Source organism: Podarcis vaucheri (assembly GCF_965113315.1).
Source record: "Podarcis vaucheri genome assembly, chromosome: 1".
Classification (NCBI taxonomy): domain Eukaryota; kingdom Metazoa; phylum Chordata; class Lepidosauria; order Squamata; family Lacertidae; genus Podarcis; species Podarcis vaucheri.
Genome location: NC_138759.1, coordinates 42,574,218 through 42,595,767, shown reverse-complemented (window position 1 = coordinate 42,595,767; position 21,550 = coordinate 42,574,218). Strand labels below are relative to the sequence as shown.

General features: G+C 42.2%; 1 protein-coding gene across 1 annotated transcript in view; it reads right to left on the bottom strand.

The window, feature by feature from the left end:
• The window catches only part of RYR3 (ryanodine receptor 3), a 286,017-nt gene that overhangs the window by 205,479 nt on the left and 58,988 nt on the right, over window positions 1-21,550 (bottom strand). The window contains exon 3 of the mRNA XM_082241418.1: window positions 12,256-12,363. Within this exon, the coding sequence (XP_082097544.1) occupies window positions 12,256-12,363 (108 nt within the window). The remainder of the gene's footprint in view (window positions 1-12,255; window positions 12,364-21,550) is intronic.

The following is a 21,550-nucleotide window of genomic DNA, read 5'->3' as shown; positions in this document are numbered from 1 at the left end:
TAAACAGGAAGTCCGCCTTCCGCTTTTGTAAATAGATTGAAGCAAAAACATTGCAAGCTAAAGTCTGGAAAGTCGTTTGTAAAGGACTAAAATTCCATCAGCTAAAACTACCAAACCCCCCTTGGAAGCAGGAGAAGAGGGGGAAAATCTTAGACTGTTTAAACCTGCAGGAGAGAGAGTAAAGAAAGATAAATTTCCACCGTCTTGAACCTGGGAACGGGATGTCAGAGACAGATGCTTTGGGGAAGTTCATTGACTGTGAATAAAACGTTTTTTGACAGATAGTTAAAAAGAGAAACATATTGATTCCAATGTTTCCTTTTGCATTTAAAAGGAACAAAATATCTGAAAAACGAAAGGAATTTTGTTGCTGGATCTGCTTTTAAAAAGACGGATACAAACAGAAATTGTTTCCTCTAGAGGGAGCTTGTGAAACTGTTGCTGGAGTCGATCTGTGGAATTCTACAGCTGTAGAGATTAAAGATCATGAGAATCAGACATTGACCTTGAACAAGAATGTGCCCAGAAGAAGCCTTAGTGCTTTACTGGAACAGCTACATGAGAAGATGGATTTGATGACTCTTGCAGTTAGCAATTTTGGACAAACAGTGAATACCACAGTGAATACCTATATAGAAACCACTCTGGAACCAACCCAGGAATTTGCTTTGACAGGGCAAGTTGTGCAGAAGACAAAGGAGGAGGTTGTTGCTGAACCTCAAGTAACAGAAATGGAGAGAGCCGCGGCCTTGCAGGAACATAAGTTGTTGTTTCTGAAGACTGAACCTGGAGAAAGTTAGATTTGGAGAGATGGAGTACTGTTTGGTTTGGAGATGGGAAGTTGGATAGATCCCCCTATGCAGGGATGTTTTGACTTTTGGGATCTGGTTTTGGGCCAGGAGGAGTTTGGAGTTGTGGGGGCCCTTAACCTTGGAGGGACTTTGAAACATGCCTTCAAATATTTTTTGGATTTCAGTGCTGACTATGGAGAATGGGCTGACCTGTCGAGAAGGGATAAAGACATTGTCAAGTTGGAGTCTCCCCGAGATCTACTCCTCAGTGAGAAAGGAAGGAAATTAAGAATAAGATCAGCAGAAGACAAAGTAAAGTGCAGGTATAAACATGAAGAAGACCTGCAGAAGGGACATGGAAAAGACTTAAGAGCCTCGGATAGAAGGTCACCAGGTTGATGGACTAGATGGAAGGGATAGAAAGGACTGACAAAACCCGAGACCAGGAAGAAGAGACAATGGATGAAGATTGGAAGAAAGTTTAAAAATTTATTTAGAGAATTATTGTAAAATTAATGAGTGTTAGAAAAAATGTTGGAATGAAACTATTTGGCTTTAGTAGAAATGCTAAAAGGAATTATGTATAAATAAGTTTTAAGTTTTAAGCTTTAGGGCTTTTTATGGTAAGATAAGGTTAAAATAAATTAAGGTAATTTAATGACAGAATATAGTGAAAGATGGAAAGGATTTGCTGAGATAATTAATAACTAGAATACAAAAAAGGAAGGTGTGAAGAGGTCGATGAAACAAGTTAACGAAAGATAAAGATTTGGGAATATTGGATTTGTTTTTAAATTTTTTGTTTGCTTTTGTTTTTGTTTTTGATGTATTGTGTGTTTTGTTTTTTGTTTTTTCCTTTTTATTGACTTGTATTGTTTAATTCCTTAATTCCTTTTTTGTCTATCTTTTTTCCTTTTCCTTTTTTTCTCTGTAATTTTAAATTCTCAATAAATATCATTTAAAAAAACAACAACTTTGCAGTGTAAAGCTTCAATCCTAAACTCACTGGCGCTGCAGCGCTGTACCCATTTGATCTGGGAATAAGCCCCATTGAGCTCAATGGGCCTTAATTCTGAGCAGACATGCATAAAATTGCAAGTTGCACGGAACTCAAGTTTACTTCTAGGTGTTACATGAAGCATCAGCAGAACTGAATCTGACCAATGACTCACTGCAACTGAACACCAGAACCCATTTTCAATGTCAAGGCTTAATCCCAGAATATATGGACCAATGATAAAGAACAGGGATGGAGAACCCGAGGCCCTCCTGATGTTGCTGAACTACTATTTCCATCACCCTGACCATTGACCATGCTGGGTGGGGTTGATAGGAGAAACATATTCAGAAACATCTGGAAGGTGGCAGGTTAGCCAAATCAGGTTTGAGAAAGAGAAGAGGGTACTCCTAGTAGTACAGTACAATATCCATCAGTTCCAGTGCATCTGGGATTAGGACTTGGAGCTTTCAAAATGAAGACTGTGACCTCCAGGCATGCTTAAGCACCTCTTCCTTTAGAAGTAAAATACTTGGCCCCAGAATATGTTTTCCTTTCTGCCTTGCTTTGGCAAACGCTTTTTAAAAAAGTAGCCCAACTCCCAACAGGCAGTAGTGTGGGATTTTCCCACCCTACACTACAGAGCTGAAAGCCACAGTGAGAACAAGAGGGGAGAAAAAAGTGGAACAGAAAGTTACTGTATTAGTATTTAATTAAAATGGTCAGCTGCAAACTACACTGAGAGCAAGTTGAGGGTCTGTGCCTGCCCGCTTTCAAAGAATTTCATTCCCACTTATGCGGGCATCTGCCTCTGTGGAGGGTTAAGTTCTTAAGTAATCACTAATTTCCCAGTGGATTGGAAAAATAAAATTAACACAGTGTGGTGATTTAGTATTGCACCAAAGGATTGGGGGGGGGGGCTGACTGCTCCCCTGACCAGCAGATTTTTCTCAAACTCTGTGTGGGATTCCAGAGAAGGAAAACCAGTGAATGCATAAGAATAACCAGGTGCAAACTCTCGCCTGCTGTGCTGGGATTTTTCATAATATAATGAGTTGACAGATTTCCATGGATAGGACTATCAGGATCAATGCCACAGTGCCCTCACCACCCCCAAACCATACCAGATGGTACTGATGCACTCAGTCCTGCATTGATAAATATATGTATTTTATCTTTTAAACCTTTGTTGTTGAGTCCACCCTCTCCTTCAGTTTCCCAGCTGCCAACAGAGTGATGATTTGTGTCACTACTCTCTGTGCCACTACAAACATGCTCCTTTCCTCCATTGCTTGCTCAAAGGCAAACATTGGCAGAGAGTAGAAAAGTGCCAAACATGGCAGTAGGGCAGTCATGTGTCCTACTGTTAGAGGCGGATTTAAGGTAGCACGGCGGGTTCCGCTGCACTGGGCACCAAGCTTAGGGGGCGCTGCAAGGTGTTACAACTATGATGCAGTGAATTGAGCAGAGCAGAAGGCGATAGGTGTCGCCGCCAAATTTTTGGTTCGCACCAGGGCGCTGCTGAAATTTGAAAGGCCAAAGTTCACCCCTGCTACTGTTAAAGAGGGACAGTCCTTCAGAGCAACTGTCACTCCCTTACTACCAGGCCAGGTCCAAGGCATTTGTGTCAACCCACAAAGCCCTAAACAATTCTGGCCCGGTTACTTATGCTCCACCTCGATCAATGAGACCCTGTGATGGGGAACTTCTGGTGGTTCCTCATGCCCCTGATCTTTGGCTGCTGAGCATTTGGTGTGTCAGGCCCTGCCCTGTGGAACTCCCTGCCAGTAGAGGTTCAGCAGGAACCATCTGTCTCCTTTCAGATGTCTTTTGAAAACTTTTAATGTTGAGACGGGGCTTTACAAAATTTCCCCCCTTTTAACGTATCAGTTTTTATTGATATTTACAGATGTTTTATTTATGTTTTTAACTATGTTTTTATGGATCATTTGTTGATTTTATCCTTATATGTTGTGTGACAGCTAAATTTTAAATATGTAGACTGCAGTCCCATGCACAAATCCCATTGAAATAAGTGGACTGTACTTCATAGAAAACATGTTCAGGACTGCATTGCACTAGATATAACAGCTTTCAGAAACTTAAAAATGCCAAAGACCTTTTATTGATAGCTTCAAATGCCAATGATTGTAAAGCGCAAAAGAAAGTTCAGCAAAGGCCCATATCTCATGGCCGATCATTAGTCCTGAGGTTTTATAGCCACAACAAAAAACCACATGGAACAACCAGCATACAGAATGAACATTGACAAGCAAAAAGTTTCATTTATCACAGGTACGAATGGATTGAGTTTCATGCGATGGCTGAAGATCAGACAAACAAATTAAGAACATACCCATTCGGAGAGCTCTCTAGGCTAGCAAAGTTGAAAACAAAATGGTAAATAAAAATTTAGTCTCACAAATAGTGTGTGTGTGTGTGTGTGTGTGTGTGTGTGTGTGTGTGTGACATATTAAAGCAGAAACTCAAAACAATATTTAGGCATATACATATTGAAGGAACGTGTTTTAATATTTAACTAAAATAAGCAATAATGATGGGCACAATCCACCAGGAAGTTCTTGTTGTTAATGATAATAATAATAACAGGAGTTATTTAAGATCTAAGTATCATTGCAATAGGGTTTACACAGGTAGATTGTGTCCACTATATTTAACATTCATTATCTTCAAAAGCTGATGCTTCCAAGAAACCAACTTGTATGCAGCATGCTAAATATAAAATTGAGCTGCAGGGAATAGTAAATTACTGCCATAGTACTGCAGCAGCTTTACATAATCACATTTATGAGACCAAAGAAAGTGGTCAGCATATAAGATAGCTGCTCTTGCGTTTACCATGAAAACCCACTGGGATATTTTAGCTGGCACATTTACTGTTCTTCTTCCTTGTAGCTTTCCTTACAATGATGCCCTCCAGGTGAATTCTTTATCTCCCCCTCCTCCCTTGCTTACCAAAAGCATAAAATGTATTAATCAACGGCCTTGAAGTCTTAAAGTGGTCTCTCTCTTTTTTGACAATTAAGTCTATAAATTTGGTATGCTAATCAGGACTCTTATTTACAATAATAAAAGAAGTTCATACACATGCCAGACTCACATCCATAGTTTAGACAAAGCAGCAGCTGCCTACCTCTTCCTGCACCCAGGAATCTGCCCGTTCACACCTGCAAACACTTCCCCAACACAAAGAAATGTGCCAGATCTTCCCACTAAATATGGACAACTTTACTGAAGAAAAAATATTTATATCATGGGCAATGATCATGCTAGACCACGATGAGTTTAAACATGCCAGCATGGGTTCTTATCCATGTTTTGAAGTTGGTTTGTTTTGCAAATGATCACTGTTAAGCCAGGTCCTCATTTTGGACAAACAAGAAGCCGTGGTTTACAAAAATTGAAAGAAAAAGCTTCTAAAGCCTTCCTCCCGGCTGCATGGGAAGAAGAGAGGGGAAGAGGGGTGCATAAGCCTGAGGCTTGCTATGTATCGTGATAAACTATGGTTTATTGTGAAATGTGTTCAAGGTGGCTTACAGTCAACAAATATATAAAAGAATAAATATAAAAATGTTGTGAAACAGTTATTAACAGAACAAGGCAGAATCAAGAGCAGCATGGATAGCAAAAGAGCGTGATGTTATTAAATAAAAGACTTGAGGGGGAAAATGAAAAAAATGCATGTGCCAAGTGGGGAGCAGGGAATGTGTTCCATGATAATAAGGAGACCACAATAGAGAAGGCCCAGTTCCAAGTTGCCTTGAACCTATCTACATAGAGTTTAAACAAATTTCCTGAAGAGTCTGTGATAAATCTCTGTGTCAGGAACAGGGACGGCATGGCCCTTCCCTGTTGGGCTACAACACCCATCATCATTTGCCATGCTGACTGGCACCTGTGGGAGCTGGAAACGTCTGGAATCCAATGTCTGGAGGACCACATGGTCCCTGTTCCTGAACTAAGTAAATAGACAGGTTCATATAGGACCAGGGCATCATTCATTCTCTCTCTCTCTCTCTCTCTCTCTCTCTCTCTCCATAGAGATTCACAAACCTTCCATGAGAACAACACTTGCATTTCCTTTTCTATCGCTCATGTCAGAATGTTCCAAGCTACTGTTAGTTTTATATTACAGAGACGGGCTGTGACACTTGTGAAGTTATTTCATTTTGTGTGCCACTAGAACACATATACGGCTGAAACCAGGATAATAAATAACTCCAGCATGATTTCGTTAGTGCACCAATCATCCTGATGTGACCCTAATATAACCTAAGTCACTTTGTATAGTATACGTAACCAATATAAACCATGCTAGCAATGTCCCACTCATTGCTCAGCTCAGAGCTTAGCAAATCTTATGAGAAGCGGAAGAGAAAACACTCAAATAAAATACAGGCACTTCCTCACTTGCACACAATCGCACACATGCGACTACTGGCACATGGGTTGTTTTTGGTGCTGAAAGGGGGCAGGACAGTGATGGAATGAGGCAGGGGGGGCAGAACAGGATTCCCCTGTGGTGTATCTCTTTCCACTTTTCTGCTGTAAGAGGCAAAGCAGGAAGATACAGATCTCACCCACAGCTTCTCACCAGAGTGGTTAGGAAATGGTGCAGTTCACTGGCACTTCTGCTAGTAGGGAAACTAACACACTCAAGAAGCTCCTACAGCCACTTCACAAAATGCGCAGAAAGGCAAGCTTTAGGGCTACAGTCCTATTCACATCTGCTCAGGTGTAAGTCCAATTAAACTCAATGGAGCTCTCGAGAATAGACATGTGTAGGACTAAATCATAAAGTTCTTGCCTAAATGGTGCCCCTGCCTTTTACAGACCTTTCCCACTCTTCTATCAATGCAACTGGCTCTTCAAACTTTCTTTTGATCCCTGATTATTTCAATAGCTGAGGCTATGCTGCACCAGCAGCAGTCGACTGACAACTTCTGTGCCTTTTATAGCTGTATGTCCAGTTACAACAGCTTCCCATCGTATTTGTTCATTGAGAGGAGAAGAGCCACACTTAATGAAACTTCCCCTTGTCATGTGGGGTAATAAATGTGTGTGATCTATTACTATGTCAGCTATTAGTGACCCAAGTTGAGTAGAAAAAGAGTGACAACTGTTATTTCTACTTTTTGCTTTGCATTTATTTAAACATCATTCATCTCACATGTTATGGTGGCTATACCCAAACTCTACACTGTGAGACATAGACTTTCAATTCAATTGGAATATTGCTCATCTGGTAATAACTACTGCATAAAGAAGCCTAGTATTAAAACACAATCACAACCCACTGAAATGTGGCTCTGGTGAAATCCTGCCATTCATACCTGAAGCATTTCATCTGACAAGCAGGGATGAATGGCAGGATTAGCAACGTGTGGAAATGGAGGGATTTAGCACTGGTTAAAATGACACGAAGTATACAAATGGGGTGGTGGTGGTGGTTTAAAAGTCCTTTAAAAGTAGGATGTGCTTTATAAACTGTCCTATAGCAGATGGTTCCAGATAGCTGTTCACTACCCAGAAGCACCTCTTTACACTATTGACACTTGACATGTGTAGTTTTAGGACCCAGCTAGTTTCTGTGATTTTAGTAAAGTAAAGGTAAAGGGACCCCTGACCATTAGGTCCAGTCATGACCGACTCTGGGGTTTCAGCACTCATCTCGCTTTATTGGCCAAGGGAGGCAGCATACAGCTTCTGGGTCATGTGGCCAGCATGACTAAGCTGCTTCTGGCAGACAAGAGCAGCGCACGGAAATGCCATTTACCTTCCCTCCCTATTTATCTACTTGCACTTTGACGTGCTTTTGAACTGCCAGAGGAGCAGGGACCGAGCAACGGGAGCTCACCCTATCACGGGGATTCAAACCGCCAACCTTCTGATCGGCAAGTCCTAGGCTCTGTGGTTTAACCCACAGTGCCACCCGCGTCCCTCTGTGATTTTAATCTGTCTTAAACTGATTTTAATACTGTGTTTTGCTTTAACCCTCCCTAGGATGTTAGGGTGAAAGGTGGGTAATAAGCAACAACTACAACAACTTCCATGTGATGTAGTGCAACTTGGGAGACCTAGGGATGTGTACTTCAACAAAGTGCCCCTGAATACAGTTGGACTTATTCGCAGACAGCTGGTCATAGGATATCAACCATGTTTTCCCATATATGAGCAGATGGTCCAAACGGACCTAGGCTTGTGAATCCAATGCATGGTGCTTGAAGCTCCTTGCAGGAAGGATGAGATGCAAATAAAACAAATTTTTAAAACATCTGTTGATGCAGGTTATGTGTAAAAATCACACATCTTTAAGCATTCAAACACTGCACCATTCTATCCCGCACACCGTTCAGACACGCCTGCAATTTTTCAAACAGACATTTCCCCATCATAAGTAAACAGTACACAACCCAAATAGGATACAGTTGCTCAGCTTCCATTTTCCTGCTTAAAAACAATTCCCTCTGGCTTTTCCTGCCCAAAGGAACCCTTACGGTCTACTTGTTATTCCACAGTTTCTGGCAAATTAATGCACTACTTTTATGTTACTGCTGAAAGAAAGAGGAAAATGTTAAAAGTATATTTAAATAATAATAAGCCCAGAGAAGCATGAAAATTCCCAGTCAAGGGAGGGTCCCCCCCTTTAATCACGAAGCAAGTTGGAATAATTTATCATTTATTCAAAAAGAAAACTGCTGCCAGTATTTATATTTATGTGTCCTATTTACTACTTCTGAGGATCCTTGCATTCTAACGCAGGTTTTATCCATCACAACTCTACTTTTCTCTAGCATTGATTTTGACAGGTGCCTTCTAGATGCCCCGTAAGGGGGAAACTGTAGGGACATTTTGCTGCAGGAAAGCTGATTTGCATAATTATAGTGGGTTTTTTTCCATGTTGCTGCAATAGTCAAGAGTTTCTTTATGCTCTGTTTACAGGAAGATGGATCAAAAATTATTCCATGATTAAACATATAAATAAAAAATAAGGGTAAATCAAACAGCTTATGCAGAGAGAACAAAAACAGCTGCATGGGAAATAACAGGCCAGCTCATAAGATAGACAGGCTGGCTTGTCAGGCAGTACAAACAGGCACAAGGAAACACATTTGGTGTTTTAATTTGTTGCAGCCCTCATGTCAAAAGACTTTAGACAATCAATTCAAGCAACATTCAGTGGCCCAGTTCAAACAGCACCATAAACCATGGTTTAATGTAAACTATACTTCAATGTGAAATGCAAACCAGAGCAGTATCTCTGTGTATGAATGCATAAAACATTTTATCCCAGGATAGTTGCCTGTTGCCACTATTAGCTTAACCACACTGGAGCAAAACGGGAACCCCATCCCAGTTGTGCCAGACCTTTCCCTTTTAATGCAGGGCGCTGTTGTTGTTGTTGCTGTTGTTGTTTTTTAATCCTGGATTTTTGGGACTTTCCAAGGGTCAGAAAACAACACATTTAAAGGGAGAAAGGTCTGGGGCAACACTGGAATAGGGACAATGTCATGTGGATATGCCCCATTAAAGGGGAGAGATGCACATATGAAACCACATTCTGCCCTGGTAATAGAGGACTCGAGACATAATAAGGCTTGATCATGCACTGCAATTTCAGAACAACTCTCTGCACATATCTCTATTGCACTCAGAGAGCTACTGCCAAGCAACTGGGGTTGTTTACTCTAGTTTACTGCAGTGTCATGCTCAGACTATGAGACACATCTAATGCAATATCCAGTATGTACTCATTCGACTGATAAACGAGCATGTTTCTAGTACTCATGGTTGAATACAAAACCTTAAAAATGGACAGGCAATTAGGTGGTGCCTTTTGTTCAAAAGACTCTTGGACTAAAGAGGATAAGATGGAGGCTTCCATTAGTGAAAGCACAAAATTTAGTCAATCTCTCCTGCCACGCTCCTGTCCTTACCTATATCCTTTTATTCATCCTTCCTCTTTGTTTTTATCTTATTTGCAAGTTTCCACCATGACATAAGTGATATTGTCTCATATACAATATTAGTGTTGCTGATTGCGAATGAGTGTTTAAAATTAAAAAATTAGACTGAATTGACATATTAGTCCCAATGTTGACTATATTATTTTAAATTTGTTTAATATAGTCTGTTTGTTGAAAAAATGAATGCATATCTAATAGCGTATTTACTTTAAAGTGATATTCTTACATACAGGTAAATGTGATGTTTTAATTCTCTATACAGAAATCAAAGCATAAAACTGCATACTTCTTGCGTACATTTGTTTAACTGTCCAGCTATCTAATAACTCCCTGTAAAAGCAGAAAAGACAACCTTTGCAAGTCTTTCCAGTTTCTTTCCACTCCAGAGTTTATGCCTCTGTGTATTCATATATCATATATCGACCTGGCAATTTGAAGTCCTCACTACTAATCAGATGCTCTTCTAAGGTGCCCAATGTACAACTCTTTAAATCAAACTTCAGTGGCGATAAGATAAAGAGCGCATTTATACGTAAGGTATGAAAACAGAGAATGCAGGTTTTTGGGTTTTTTAAAATGTCCACGCTTTGGTCCTATCTTGGAAAAAGAAAGATGGAATTTAACTGCTTAACCAGGAGGTTGTAATGTTCTCTGGCTTACTCCCAAGCAACTAAGAACAAAACTGAGCATGCTAATGATCCAGTGTTAACAGCGGCTGTGCTGCTCACACAGCAGCTCTCATAATGGGACAAGAGGGAATCAGCATTAGAATAAGACACTGCTGGTCCCCATCCCTGCTGACAACACAGAACCACTGCTATTGTTATGGCATCACTTGCTTCCTGCCCTTGCTGCAGCACAAGGGAAGTTACATTGGCCGAGGGAGCCGGCATACAGCTTCCGGGTCATGTGGCCAGCATGACGAAGCCACTTCTGGCAAACCAGAGCAGCACACATAAATGCCCTTTACCTTCCTGCCAGAGTGGTACCTATTTATCTACTTGCACTTGACGTGCGTTCGAACTGCTAGGTTGGCAGGAACAGGGACCGAGCAACGGGAGCTCACCCCGTCGCGGGGATTCGAACTGCGACCTTCTGATCAGCAAGTCCTGGGCTCTGTGGTTTAACCCACAGCACCACCTGCGTCCTCATACTTCCTCATGGCAAGGTGCATATTGGAAGGGAAAGACCCAGTCGATCAGCTCCTCCCACTTAGTTGCATCATTCACATGTGTATCATTTACTTTACCATACCATACTTTCCCATACTGCTGGCTGCATGTGTGAAGGGGGTAACTTACTATGTACTATTTTGATTCATGCCTAAAAACAGTGGTTCTCAAAGGGTGTGGCATGCCACACTGGTGTGGCAGGAGAGGATGGCAAATGTGGCAGGAAGATTTAAGGATAATCAAAGAAATGTTTAAACATTTCAGTATAGTATAGTATCTAAAAAAAATATTATATGCAGAATATGAATAAATATTTTTTTAAACTGAGAGCAAGAGCATCAAGTGATACTGAGGACAATATTGCTGTGAACAGGGATTCTCAACTCTGACAACCATGAACAGAAAAGAGAAAGGCTTCTTTGTGCTGATGAGGAGATGGGTTTGTTTGTCTCAAATTAGGCCTAATATAAACGAGATCACCCAGCAAAAGCAAGCTCACACCCCTCTTGGATTTGTATACATACTTAAGGTACATACGTAAGAGGCTCTTTTGTAATTATATTTTGGGAATGATTCATATTCTTATGTAGCTGCATTGCTTTATACTTTCTGGATGCCCGTGATCCCATTATGAAGCAGTTGTGTTCTATGTTATAAATCAATCGCTGCCGGGAGTTGATTCTTTTCTCCAATGTATTTCTTATCAATTAAAAATTTGGTGTGGTGCAAGCAAATTTTTGTTCTGTAAGTCTGGCCCAGAGGGGAAAAAAACTTCGTGGGGGTGGGAAACGAGAATACTCTGACTCCAGGTCTCTTCTCATTTGAGTGCAAAGTGTTTAACAAAAAATTTTTTACTCACGTTTCTGCTCCAGTGATTCCTAATAGAAAGGTAATGCTACCCTGCACATGACCTAAATTCAAAGCAACTTGACTCTCAACACCTTGTGCTAGCTGTACCTCAAATGATGCTCCTCAGCAGATATTTCCTTCTGGTGGTATAATAATTGGTCTCCGAAGAAGTAAGGATGGATTGGGAGGTTTATTTTTATTTTTAGAAACTGCCTGGAATTTCTTAAGAAGCAGCTGAGATTTATTTATTTTTTTGCAAGGTGTGGGATGAGAAAATAAAATACACACCCCCAAACACACACATAAACACACAAAAAGGAAATTTGGCAATATCATATCATTCATTTTGAACAGTCAGTCTTTTGAAAGATTCCTGGGTCAAGCCAGGAAGGCGAGAAGCAGTTTAATCTTGGACGACTGGCATCCCATGACACCAAAACAAACATCCTTTTACTTACCCCTTCGCTGGAATTGTCTCCTGTATTGGCAAGCATCTCTTGGAGGGCCCTGACAGATAAAGACTGCTCCAGTACAAAGTTACAGATGCAAAGGTCAGGAGGGACATACTGTAAAAATAAAACAAGCAGCAAAAAATCAGTGCTTTCACCCACATCCGCGTTTGCCACGATAGACCTGTGAGTCTTTAAGGTATCTCAAGACCCTTTGCTGTTTCTGCTGTGACAGCCTTGCATGGCTAGCCCCTCTGAAAAGATTTGTGCAAGACTACAGATCATTAAAAAAATGAACAGCACTATACACTTCAGTGGTCCCCAAACACTTTGCATACTTCTGCTCTACCCGCGACACGTCCTTTGCAGGTTATGTTCTCCATTTTTTAACAGTACATCTTAAAAGCATAGCATGTAAAGCAGACCCAAGTGAGAAGTGTATAAATGAGGTGTAAGCCAAAGTAAAAGGGTAGAATCAAAGAATTGTAGAGTTGGAAGGGACCCTGAGACTCATCGAATCCAGCCCTCTGCCATGCAGGAATATGCAGCTGTCCTATATGGGGATCAAACCCGAAACCTTGGCAGGATCAACAACACGCTCTAACCAACTGAGCTTAGTTATATGTATTTTTAAGTACCAGTCCTAGACAATGTACAATAAAATCAATGAAATGCCTTTTAAATAACATTAGAACAACATAGACGACAGAACCTTGTGTGTGTGTGTGTGTGTGTGTGTGTGTGTGTCACAGCTCAGCAAAATCTGTTTGCAGCCCAAAGGTTTAAAGGAATTCCTTCACTTGCTTACCATAAAGGTTGGGCCAGGAATGGGAACATGTGGCCCTGCAGGTGGTGTTTGTACAACAGCTCCCAACAACTGTGACTATTGGCCCTGCTGGCTAGAGCTAATGGGACATCTGGAGAGCCACAGGTTCCCTTTGTTTTAGGTGATTTGGAGCGTGGCTCACAAAAGTTCATTGAAGAAGCATTCAAGATTTTGGCTTGAGAGGTGCTATACTGGTGGCTCATAGGAAAACAGGAAGCTGTATTATACAGAAGATCACAGCTACATTTAGCTCAGTAGAGTCTGTGCTGATTGGCAGTGGTCTCCAGGGCTTCAGACAGGGGCCAGCGATTAACTATAGAGCTTCTGCATGCAAAGCAATGCTCTGCGACTAAGCTAGACCCTTCCCTCAGCAAATACTTTGCTCTGGAATGCGTTGTTGTTAAAGAGCTGATGACGATACTAATGAATAAAAATATTTCTGATACTATGTCCTATTTTAGCCTTCTTCCTCATTATTTAGATTTGAGGAAATTGTTTTTTGTGGGCAGGGGTCAACTTGCACCAAGTTATGTGTGCTCTAAGTACCATTCGTGAAAGGTCACTCAGTCCTTTTAAAACCACAGTGTGGCACCCGAAGTCTAGTTGTTACATACAGCAACTTTTATTTTACAAGAAAAAACAAAATTTTTAATAGAGATGTACCAGTATTTTAAAGCCCATCTTGGAACTTTCTTGCAAAGAAAATTAAGAGATGTGAAGGCCTGGGGGAAAGACCAGAATATTTTTTGCTGTTGTTAGGGATTCCCCCCCCCCATTTTTTCCTGTGTCTTCACATTTCTAGCCACTAAGTCACTGGTAAAGTTTGCTAAAAAGACGAATGCCATGGAGAGTGTATTACAAACAACGAAGTGTTCAATGTTCCTGGCTGGTTATGGAGTTGTGTTTTTCAGACTGCTACCATTGCACGTATTAATATATAAATAAAACATTTGCTCCTGTAATATATAGGCTGTCGCTGCTCATTACAGTTAAACTATTGAGCAACAAAAATCTATGTTAAATATTCAGTGCTCGCACAGTCGTTCCCTCTTGTTCAATTAACAGTGTTGCTATCTTCGAGATCAACAACACAGAACTCAGCAAAATGCCCTTTTCTCTCTTCATGCATTTGGCAGAAGTGATTGCATTACACAGACCCAACAGTTACTCTGTGAAGGTCACGTTCTAAAAAACCAAAGTTTGATTTAAAATATATCAAAACATAATATTACAAAGGCCATGTCAGCAAACGTTCCTTAATTGTTAATGGGAGACAAGCAGAGGACAAAAGCTTTGAGCAACATGTTCCTATTTTTCATATCCATAGCCAAGGGATTTGCTAGGCTAATTAGGTGACATAATAGGAAAGGAAAAATTCCCTGTGGCTAATTTGATTATAGTGTCTATAACTCTAGTTCTCGTGATTCTTTAACTGTAGCCACATAGATCAAGGTCTTTTCAACCTGCACTCTTAATGCTGCTGACTGGCTTCCCTTTCCAACTCTATCTTTCTCTCAACGCTGTTGGTGTTGAAAACTCATCTGAATTCTCTCATTTATTTCTGATATCCCATAATCAGATATTCCATAAAACCCAAAGCCAACAACAAAATAATACCGTGAAAGGTGGTTAATAGTGAAGGAATTCAAGATGTGGCAATGATCCTACATTTTCACACTAAATCAGTGGAAGCTTGTCTTTTAGGGCAAATGGCACACTGCCCCACCAAGCCCAGTCTGTCCTCAGCCAGTGCCCCCTACCTGCCTTCTCCTTCTTACAGTCCAGGTGGTGACACTGGCTACCAGGTTCCTCATTTGCGTGGCAAGGCCCCCAGACAAGCCCCTTGTTAAAATAAATTCACACGGACACAGAATATTTAGTTTAAGGTTATTGGCAAAATTTTAGGCCACAACTTTATTGAATTGCAGAAACGTGAGTGGTATTGGCTTAGGCATTGGCATAGACTGTATTGGACTCCTGCCCGCTTTGCAGGTATTTAATAAGGATAAACCACCTCAATAGGAAGCCACATCAGGAGAACCCGCCTGTAGCTTTCCTCGGTGTTCCCAGAGGCCTGGCATGGCCCTAGCCCCTCAAGCGGATTTCAGACAGGAACCAGGCCCTGGATTCCTTTAATGGAATACCCTTGGTCAGTGGAGGGGCAGGCGATGGCTGACCTCCCCTGACCCACAATTCAATGAGCCAATGCCTAACCGCCAAACCTTACGAAGTTGTGACGATTTCTAAGAGGTAGGCGAAAACCAAGTGGCCCATGCCAATAGGCCAAATGGAAAAAAATCTTACCTGGCCCCTATCCCAAGATAGGCAACCAACCAACGTCCAAAGCAGGGCCAGAGAACACATAAATTACAGGGCGGGTGGGCGGGTGTTTGGCAGCGCAAAGCAGATGCATAACCATGTTGCGCTGCTGCTTTTAAACTCCTCACAATCCCCCCGCTCAAAAATGATTGGCCAATAGGTCTGGGGTGACTGTGATGCCACCCTGGCATGAAAGTGTTACTCCACCCATGCCAGGGTGGGGGGATGAACCAGGCTGGGGGCTTGCCCACAACCAGGACCATTCTAAAGATGATCCCACTTTTAGTCTCAGCATTGCCATTTGAGAACTCAACATAGAGAACGGAGGCAATAACAAGTACTTGGCTTGGCCTATCATTGACTTGGGCCCAAACTAACAAAATGCATTTCAGTAGGGAGAAATGTAAGGTTCTACACTTTGGCAGGAATAACCAGCTACACAAATATAAGATGGGGGACACCTGGCTTGCTTAGCAGTAGATGTGAAAAGGATCTAGGGATCTTAGACCACAAGCTTAAGTGTGATTGTCAAAGAGTGAGCTGGCAGTAAATCACACCGGTCAAAGTTAACTCTTTATTAGCAAAAACATGATCTTCAGACTTGGCTGAGTGTCTGGCCTAATGAGCACAGAACTCACCCCTGATAGGTCTTGCCCCATGAATTGTCTGGCAAGACTGGAAGTCCCCAAACCTCTCCTCTCCAAGCAAACAGAGCCTGCCACTACCCTGCCTGATTCTGGGAGAGGGGAGCTTATTGCAGCAGGACGGGGGGGGCACACCTGTGATTCTTCACCAGCCTGATTCATCCCTGCCTGTTGGCCACCCTCCTCCTTGGCCACCCTCTTCCCTGCTTCTGTTTCTGCCTCTGATTCTGGACTCCACTCTGCCACAGACTCTCTCAGCTCACTAAACCCTGTTACCTCTTCAGCTTCCAACACCTCCTCTTCCCAGTCTTTTCCCTCTGACCACTCGTCATCGTCCCACTACCAATCGCCAGGCTCTGAGCCTTCTTCCCTTGGTGGTTCCCCAGCTGGTTCCTCCCCGCATTCTGTCCATGACAGTGTTGTAGCAGCAAAAAAAAAAGCTAATGCTATCTTAGGCTGCATCAACAGAAGTATAGTGTCCAGATCAAGGGAAGTAATAGTACCACTCTAGTCTGCCTTGGTGAGACCACACCTGTAGTACTGCATCTACTTCTGGGTACCAAAATTTAAAAAGAATATTGACAAGCCAGAATACGTGCAGAGGAGGGTGACCCAGATGATCAGGGGTCTAGAAACCAAGCCTTATGAGGACCAGTTGAGGGAAATGGATATGTTTAGTCTGGTAAAGAGGAGACTGAGATGAGATGAGATGATGAGATAAGATAGCCATCTTCAAATACCTAAAGGGCTGTCACATGGAAGATGGAGCGAGCCTGTTTTCTCCTGCTCCGGAGGGTAGGACCTGAACCAATGGATTCAAGTTACAAGAGAGGAGATTCCAACTAAACATCAGGAAGAACTTTCTGACAGTAAGAGCTGTTCAACAGTGAAGCAGGCTCCCACAAGAGGTAGTGGACTCTCCTTCCTTGGAGGTTTCTAAGCAGAGGTGGGATGGCCATCTGTTTGTATGGTCTAGTACAGATTGCATTGCAGAGGGTTGGACTAAATCCCTCAGGATCCCTTCCAACTCTACAATTCTATGATTGCACCTGCCTTCTACACTGCTAGTCTCAATAAGATCAGCCACCACTGCACATTATCAAGAAATTCTTGCAAGGTAAAGACACCAGAAGTCTTTTAAAGTGTGGAGGCATTCATTGCAGTTGAATTTTGACTGACAAATTAAATCTGGTTTATGAGTACTGTATTACTCTGGAGAGACAACTGTTGGTTTCTGCTCTCTTCACTGTGCAGCAAAGTGCTTGTCACAAGACAATGTTTACATTCCACAGTCAGAGTACTGTTGGGTTTTCACACGGGAATGGGAAGCTGGATGTGACGTACACTGGTTTCCTGTTTTTCACATATCTCTCGGTGTTCTTCATTCCGAGGAGAAAGGACGGTTGCTTCTCTGCTCCAGCAGAGGCAAGATGCATGTTTGTAATTTCTCAATACTGAACTGAGAATAAAGCAACTTTAAGCATGTGGCACGTACTGTTCATCATTCCGTTGTGCAAAGGACTCTGCAATATCAACATTTTGGTTATCGGGCCCAGAAAGACGTAAATCAAGCTGAGTCGGAATGCCGGCAGAGGTACAGAGGAACGGATCGCGTTATCTGCTCTGAGCGTCAAGTTTGATTGATGAAGGTATGTGCTCATGCTCCGAGCAGCCTGCCAGTTTCTAATTTATGGTTTTATGGCTGGACTTTGTACTTTTAAAGCCGTTTTTGCCGCGAAACAGGCAAGGGCTTTAAGGCACAAGCTAACAGGCTTGGTGGCTGAGAAAGCGAAAGTACTTTTCACAAGTGCTTTTGGACGCTGCTGTAAGTGTTACGCAGCTTGGTTAAAACAGCAGAGATGGAAAATGCAAAGCTGGTTGAAGCTTTTGGGATTCCTAAGCTCAATAAGAAAAATTACACGGAGTGGGTGCAGTATGCAGAGGCAATTCTGCGGAAAGAAGGTCTGTTTAATGTTATTACAGACAACCCCCCAGCTCCAATTACAGCTGAATGGAATGCTAAGGATTCCAAAGCAAGGGGAACACTTACGTTGATAGTATCCCCAGAAGAGCTCTGTCTGTTGCGTGGAAAGACCACAGCCAAAGAAATTTGGAACTCTTTAAGAGAGGCGCACTTGAGGACAGAAGCTGGTTCCTCAATGTACTACTATGCCAAGCTGCATGGTATGGCTCTTGCTGAAGGTGGAGATGTGCGTAAACATCTGATGGAGATGCAAAATCTGAGACATGAGCTGCAACAGAGAGGACTCAACTTTCCAGAGGCTGTGTATTCCTTTATGATACTACATTCTTTGGGTCCAAGTTGGGAGTCCGTTGCCACTCAGATTGCTGTTCAACCAACTGCTCAGCTCACAGTAGCCTATGTTACTGCCGTGATCCAGAATGAAGCAGATCGCCGGGGTGCTAGCTGCATGGATAAGGGGGAGTCTTCACAGACGTCATCCCAGAGTGCAGTGGAACCACCAGAGGGCGCCAAAGCTTTGAAGGCAGTGAAATGCTACTCGTGTGGACGTCTAGGCCATATGGAGAGGGAATGCAAATATCCCAGGGCCAAGACAGAGCAGCGCAGCGGAAGTTCACCGCGTGGAAAAGGCCAAAGCAAAGGCAAAGGTCCAGTGTCCAGGACAACGCAGCACAAGGCAATGGTCTCATGCTTCACTCCAAAGGTTGCAAAGGTCCATAAGACGTCTAGATCTTTCTTCGTTGTTGATTCAGCAGCTACCCACCACATGTGCAACGACAAGAGACTGTTCGTGTCTTTTACACCGCAGGAAGGTGCGATTCACCAGGCGGATGACCACACGATCCCCAGTCAAGGCTACGGAACTGTTGTTCTTCACAGTTTGGACTTAGAGATACATGATGTACTTTATGTTCCAGATGCCACACACAATCTTCTAAGTGTGATGCAGCTGAATGAACGCAACATTGACGTTTCCTTCAAGAACAAGAAATGCACCATCACAAAGAAAGACGATTATGCATTGCATGCTGAATGTGTTGATCGTTTGTTTGTTTTGTATTATGATGATGTTGTGCAGAATGATACTTGTTGCATTGCAGGTTCTAACAAAAGTTTGCATGCAGGATGTATTCATGATTTTCACAGGAAATTTGGTCATTTGCATTTTGAGGCAGTATCTAAAATGCCTACCTTGGTTGAAGGTATGACTATTAAACCCTGCAGGTACCACATGAAGTGCAAGGCATGCGCAGCAAACAAGGTGAAAATGGCTGTGAAAGGTAAGGTGTCTAGTAGGCAAGCTACAGAACCATACCAGGTTGTTCATGCTGATTTAGTTGGTCCACTATCGCCCTCTTTGGGTGAAAATAGGTTCTTCATGGTTCTCATTGATGCATTTTCCAGGTATATTTACGTGTACAATCTCAAGCAGAAATCAGAGGCTTTTCCAAGGTTCAAGGAATTCTGTGCTTGGTTGGAAAATGTGCATGGTAAAAAGATAAAAATTCTTTTCACAGATCGCGGGGGAGAATTCACTTCTCAGCAGTTTGAAGCTTTTCTGACTGAGAAAGGAATTCAACACGATTTGTCCAGTCCTCGCTCGCCATGGCAGAATGGGCTTTGCGAAAGGGCAAATCAAACATTGCTTCAAGGGTTAAAAACCTTGCTGCATGATGCCAATCTTCCAGAGAGTTATTGGGCCGAAGCTCTCTCATGTTTTGTTTACAGTTACAATCGCAGGTTATCTTCAGTGATTGGTTGTACCCCCTATGAGAAGATGTTTGGCAAGAAACCATACATCAAACACATGAAAATTTTTGGTTCTGACATGTGGATTCATTCACCACAAAGCTCCAAATTAGGCAAGCGTGGTTTGCATGGTATCTTTCTAGGTTATCAGAAAGGTTCTTACAGAATAATGATGACTGACTCTAAAACAATTAAGCTCACAAGAAGTGTTGAGTACAATGCCAAGTGGGGGGAGAATGTGGGAATTTTCCAATGTTATCCTGATGACAGTGATGAGACTGAGGATAAGCAACAGCAACCCACACCCACTGATGAAGGTTCTGATTCTGAGTCTGAAACTGAATCGGGTGATTCAGAGGATTTCAAGAGTGCGAAAGCCTCTATGCGACCCTCTGAAAGCTCTGATCAGGAATTGGAAGAACCATTGTTCACAATAGGTCACTTTTCTCCTAAGAAGGAAGAGGAGAGTGTTGAAGACCAAAGGCTAATTCGCAGGTCACAAAGAGCCACAAAAGGCAGACCTCCAAAGAGATTTGCTGATGAATTTGCTAAGACAGCAGTAGCAGCTGTTAAAAGCTCCAAGAAGGTATTTGAACCTTCAAGTTTCCAAGAAATCCAGGATTTGGATTCTAAGGAAGCTGAGCCATGGTTAAACGCTATGAAGGCTGAGCTTGATTCCTTAGAAAGGAACAAAACTTGGGAGCTAGTTCCAGTAGTTCCAGGAATGAAACTGCTTGGAAGCAAATGGGTCTTCAAAGCGAAGACTGATCAAAATGGCAAGATAGTCAGACACAAAGCCAGATTGGTAGCCAGAGGTTTTGCGCAGGTACCAGGTGAAGACTATCACGAGACCTACTCACCCACGGTGAGGTATGAGAGCATAAGGCTCATGCTCAAGCTAGCTGCAGAGGAGAATCTACACATTAGTCACCACGATGTAAATACAGCGTTTTTGTACGGATCTCTAGGTGAATCACTTTATATGCTTCCACCTGATGGCGTACAGGTAAAACAGGGATATGTTTGTGCTCTAAAGAAGTCCCTTTATGGTCTCAAACAAAGTGCACGGTGTTGGCACACAAAACTCACTGAAGCGTTGTTTTCTCTAGGTTTTCAGCAAGGGAAAGCTGATCCATGTGTGTTTGTCAAAGAGGAGGGGCAAAAGAAGCTGTATTGTTTGTTTTATGTTGATGATATTTTATTCTTTTGGAAAGATGTCACAATGTACAATAATGCCCTAGCTCAACTGAAAGAGCACTTTGACATGAAAGATCTTGGTGAGGTAAACAACTACCTATCTCTGGAAATAGAGAAAGATCAAAGTGGTAACATTCTAGTACACCAGTCAAGGAAAATTGCTGATGTGTTAAGCAAACTAAACCTGATGGATGCTAACCCTGTAGACACACCGATGACAACAGGTTATCAGGTAGAAGACACTGAAGAAGCATTTTCTGACACTACACTGTACAGAAGTGTGCTAGGAAAGCTAAACTTCATTGCCAGATGTTCAAGACCTGACATTGCTGTTAGCTGTAATTTGCTAAGCAGACAAGTTAACAATCCTACTGTTAAGGATTGGAAAGCTCTGAAACGCATAGCACGCTATTTGAAAGGCACTATGCATTACAGACTGAGATTTAACAATCAGAAGTCTGGTGGTCTTGAGATTTTTGCAGATGCAAGTTTTGGAAGTGACACTACAGACAGGAAAAGTACGTCTGGAGTTTGCTACATGTACAATCAGGGTCTATTTGATTGGTCATGTAAGAAGCAAACAAC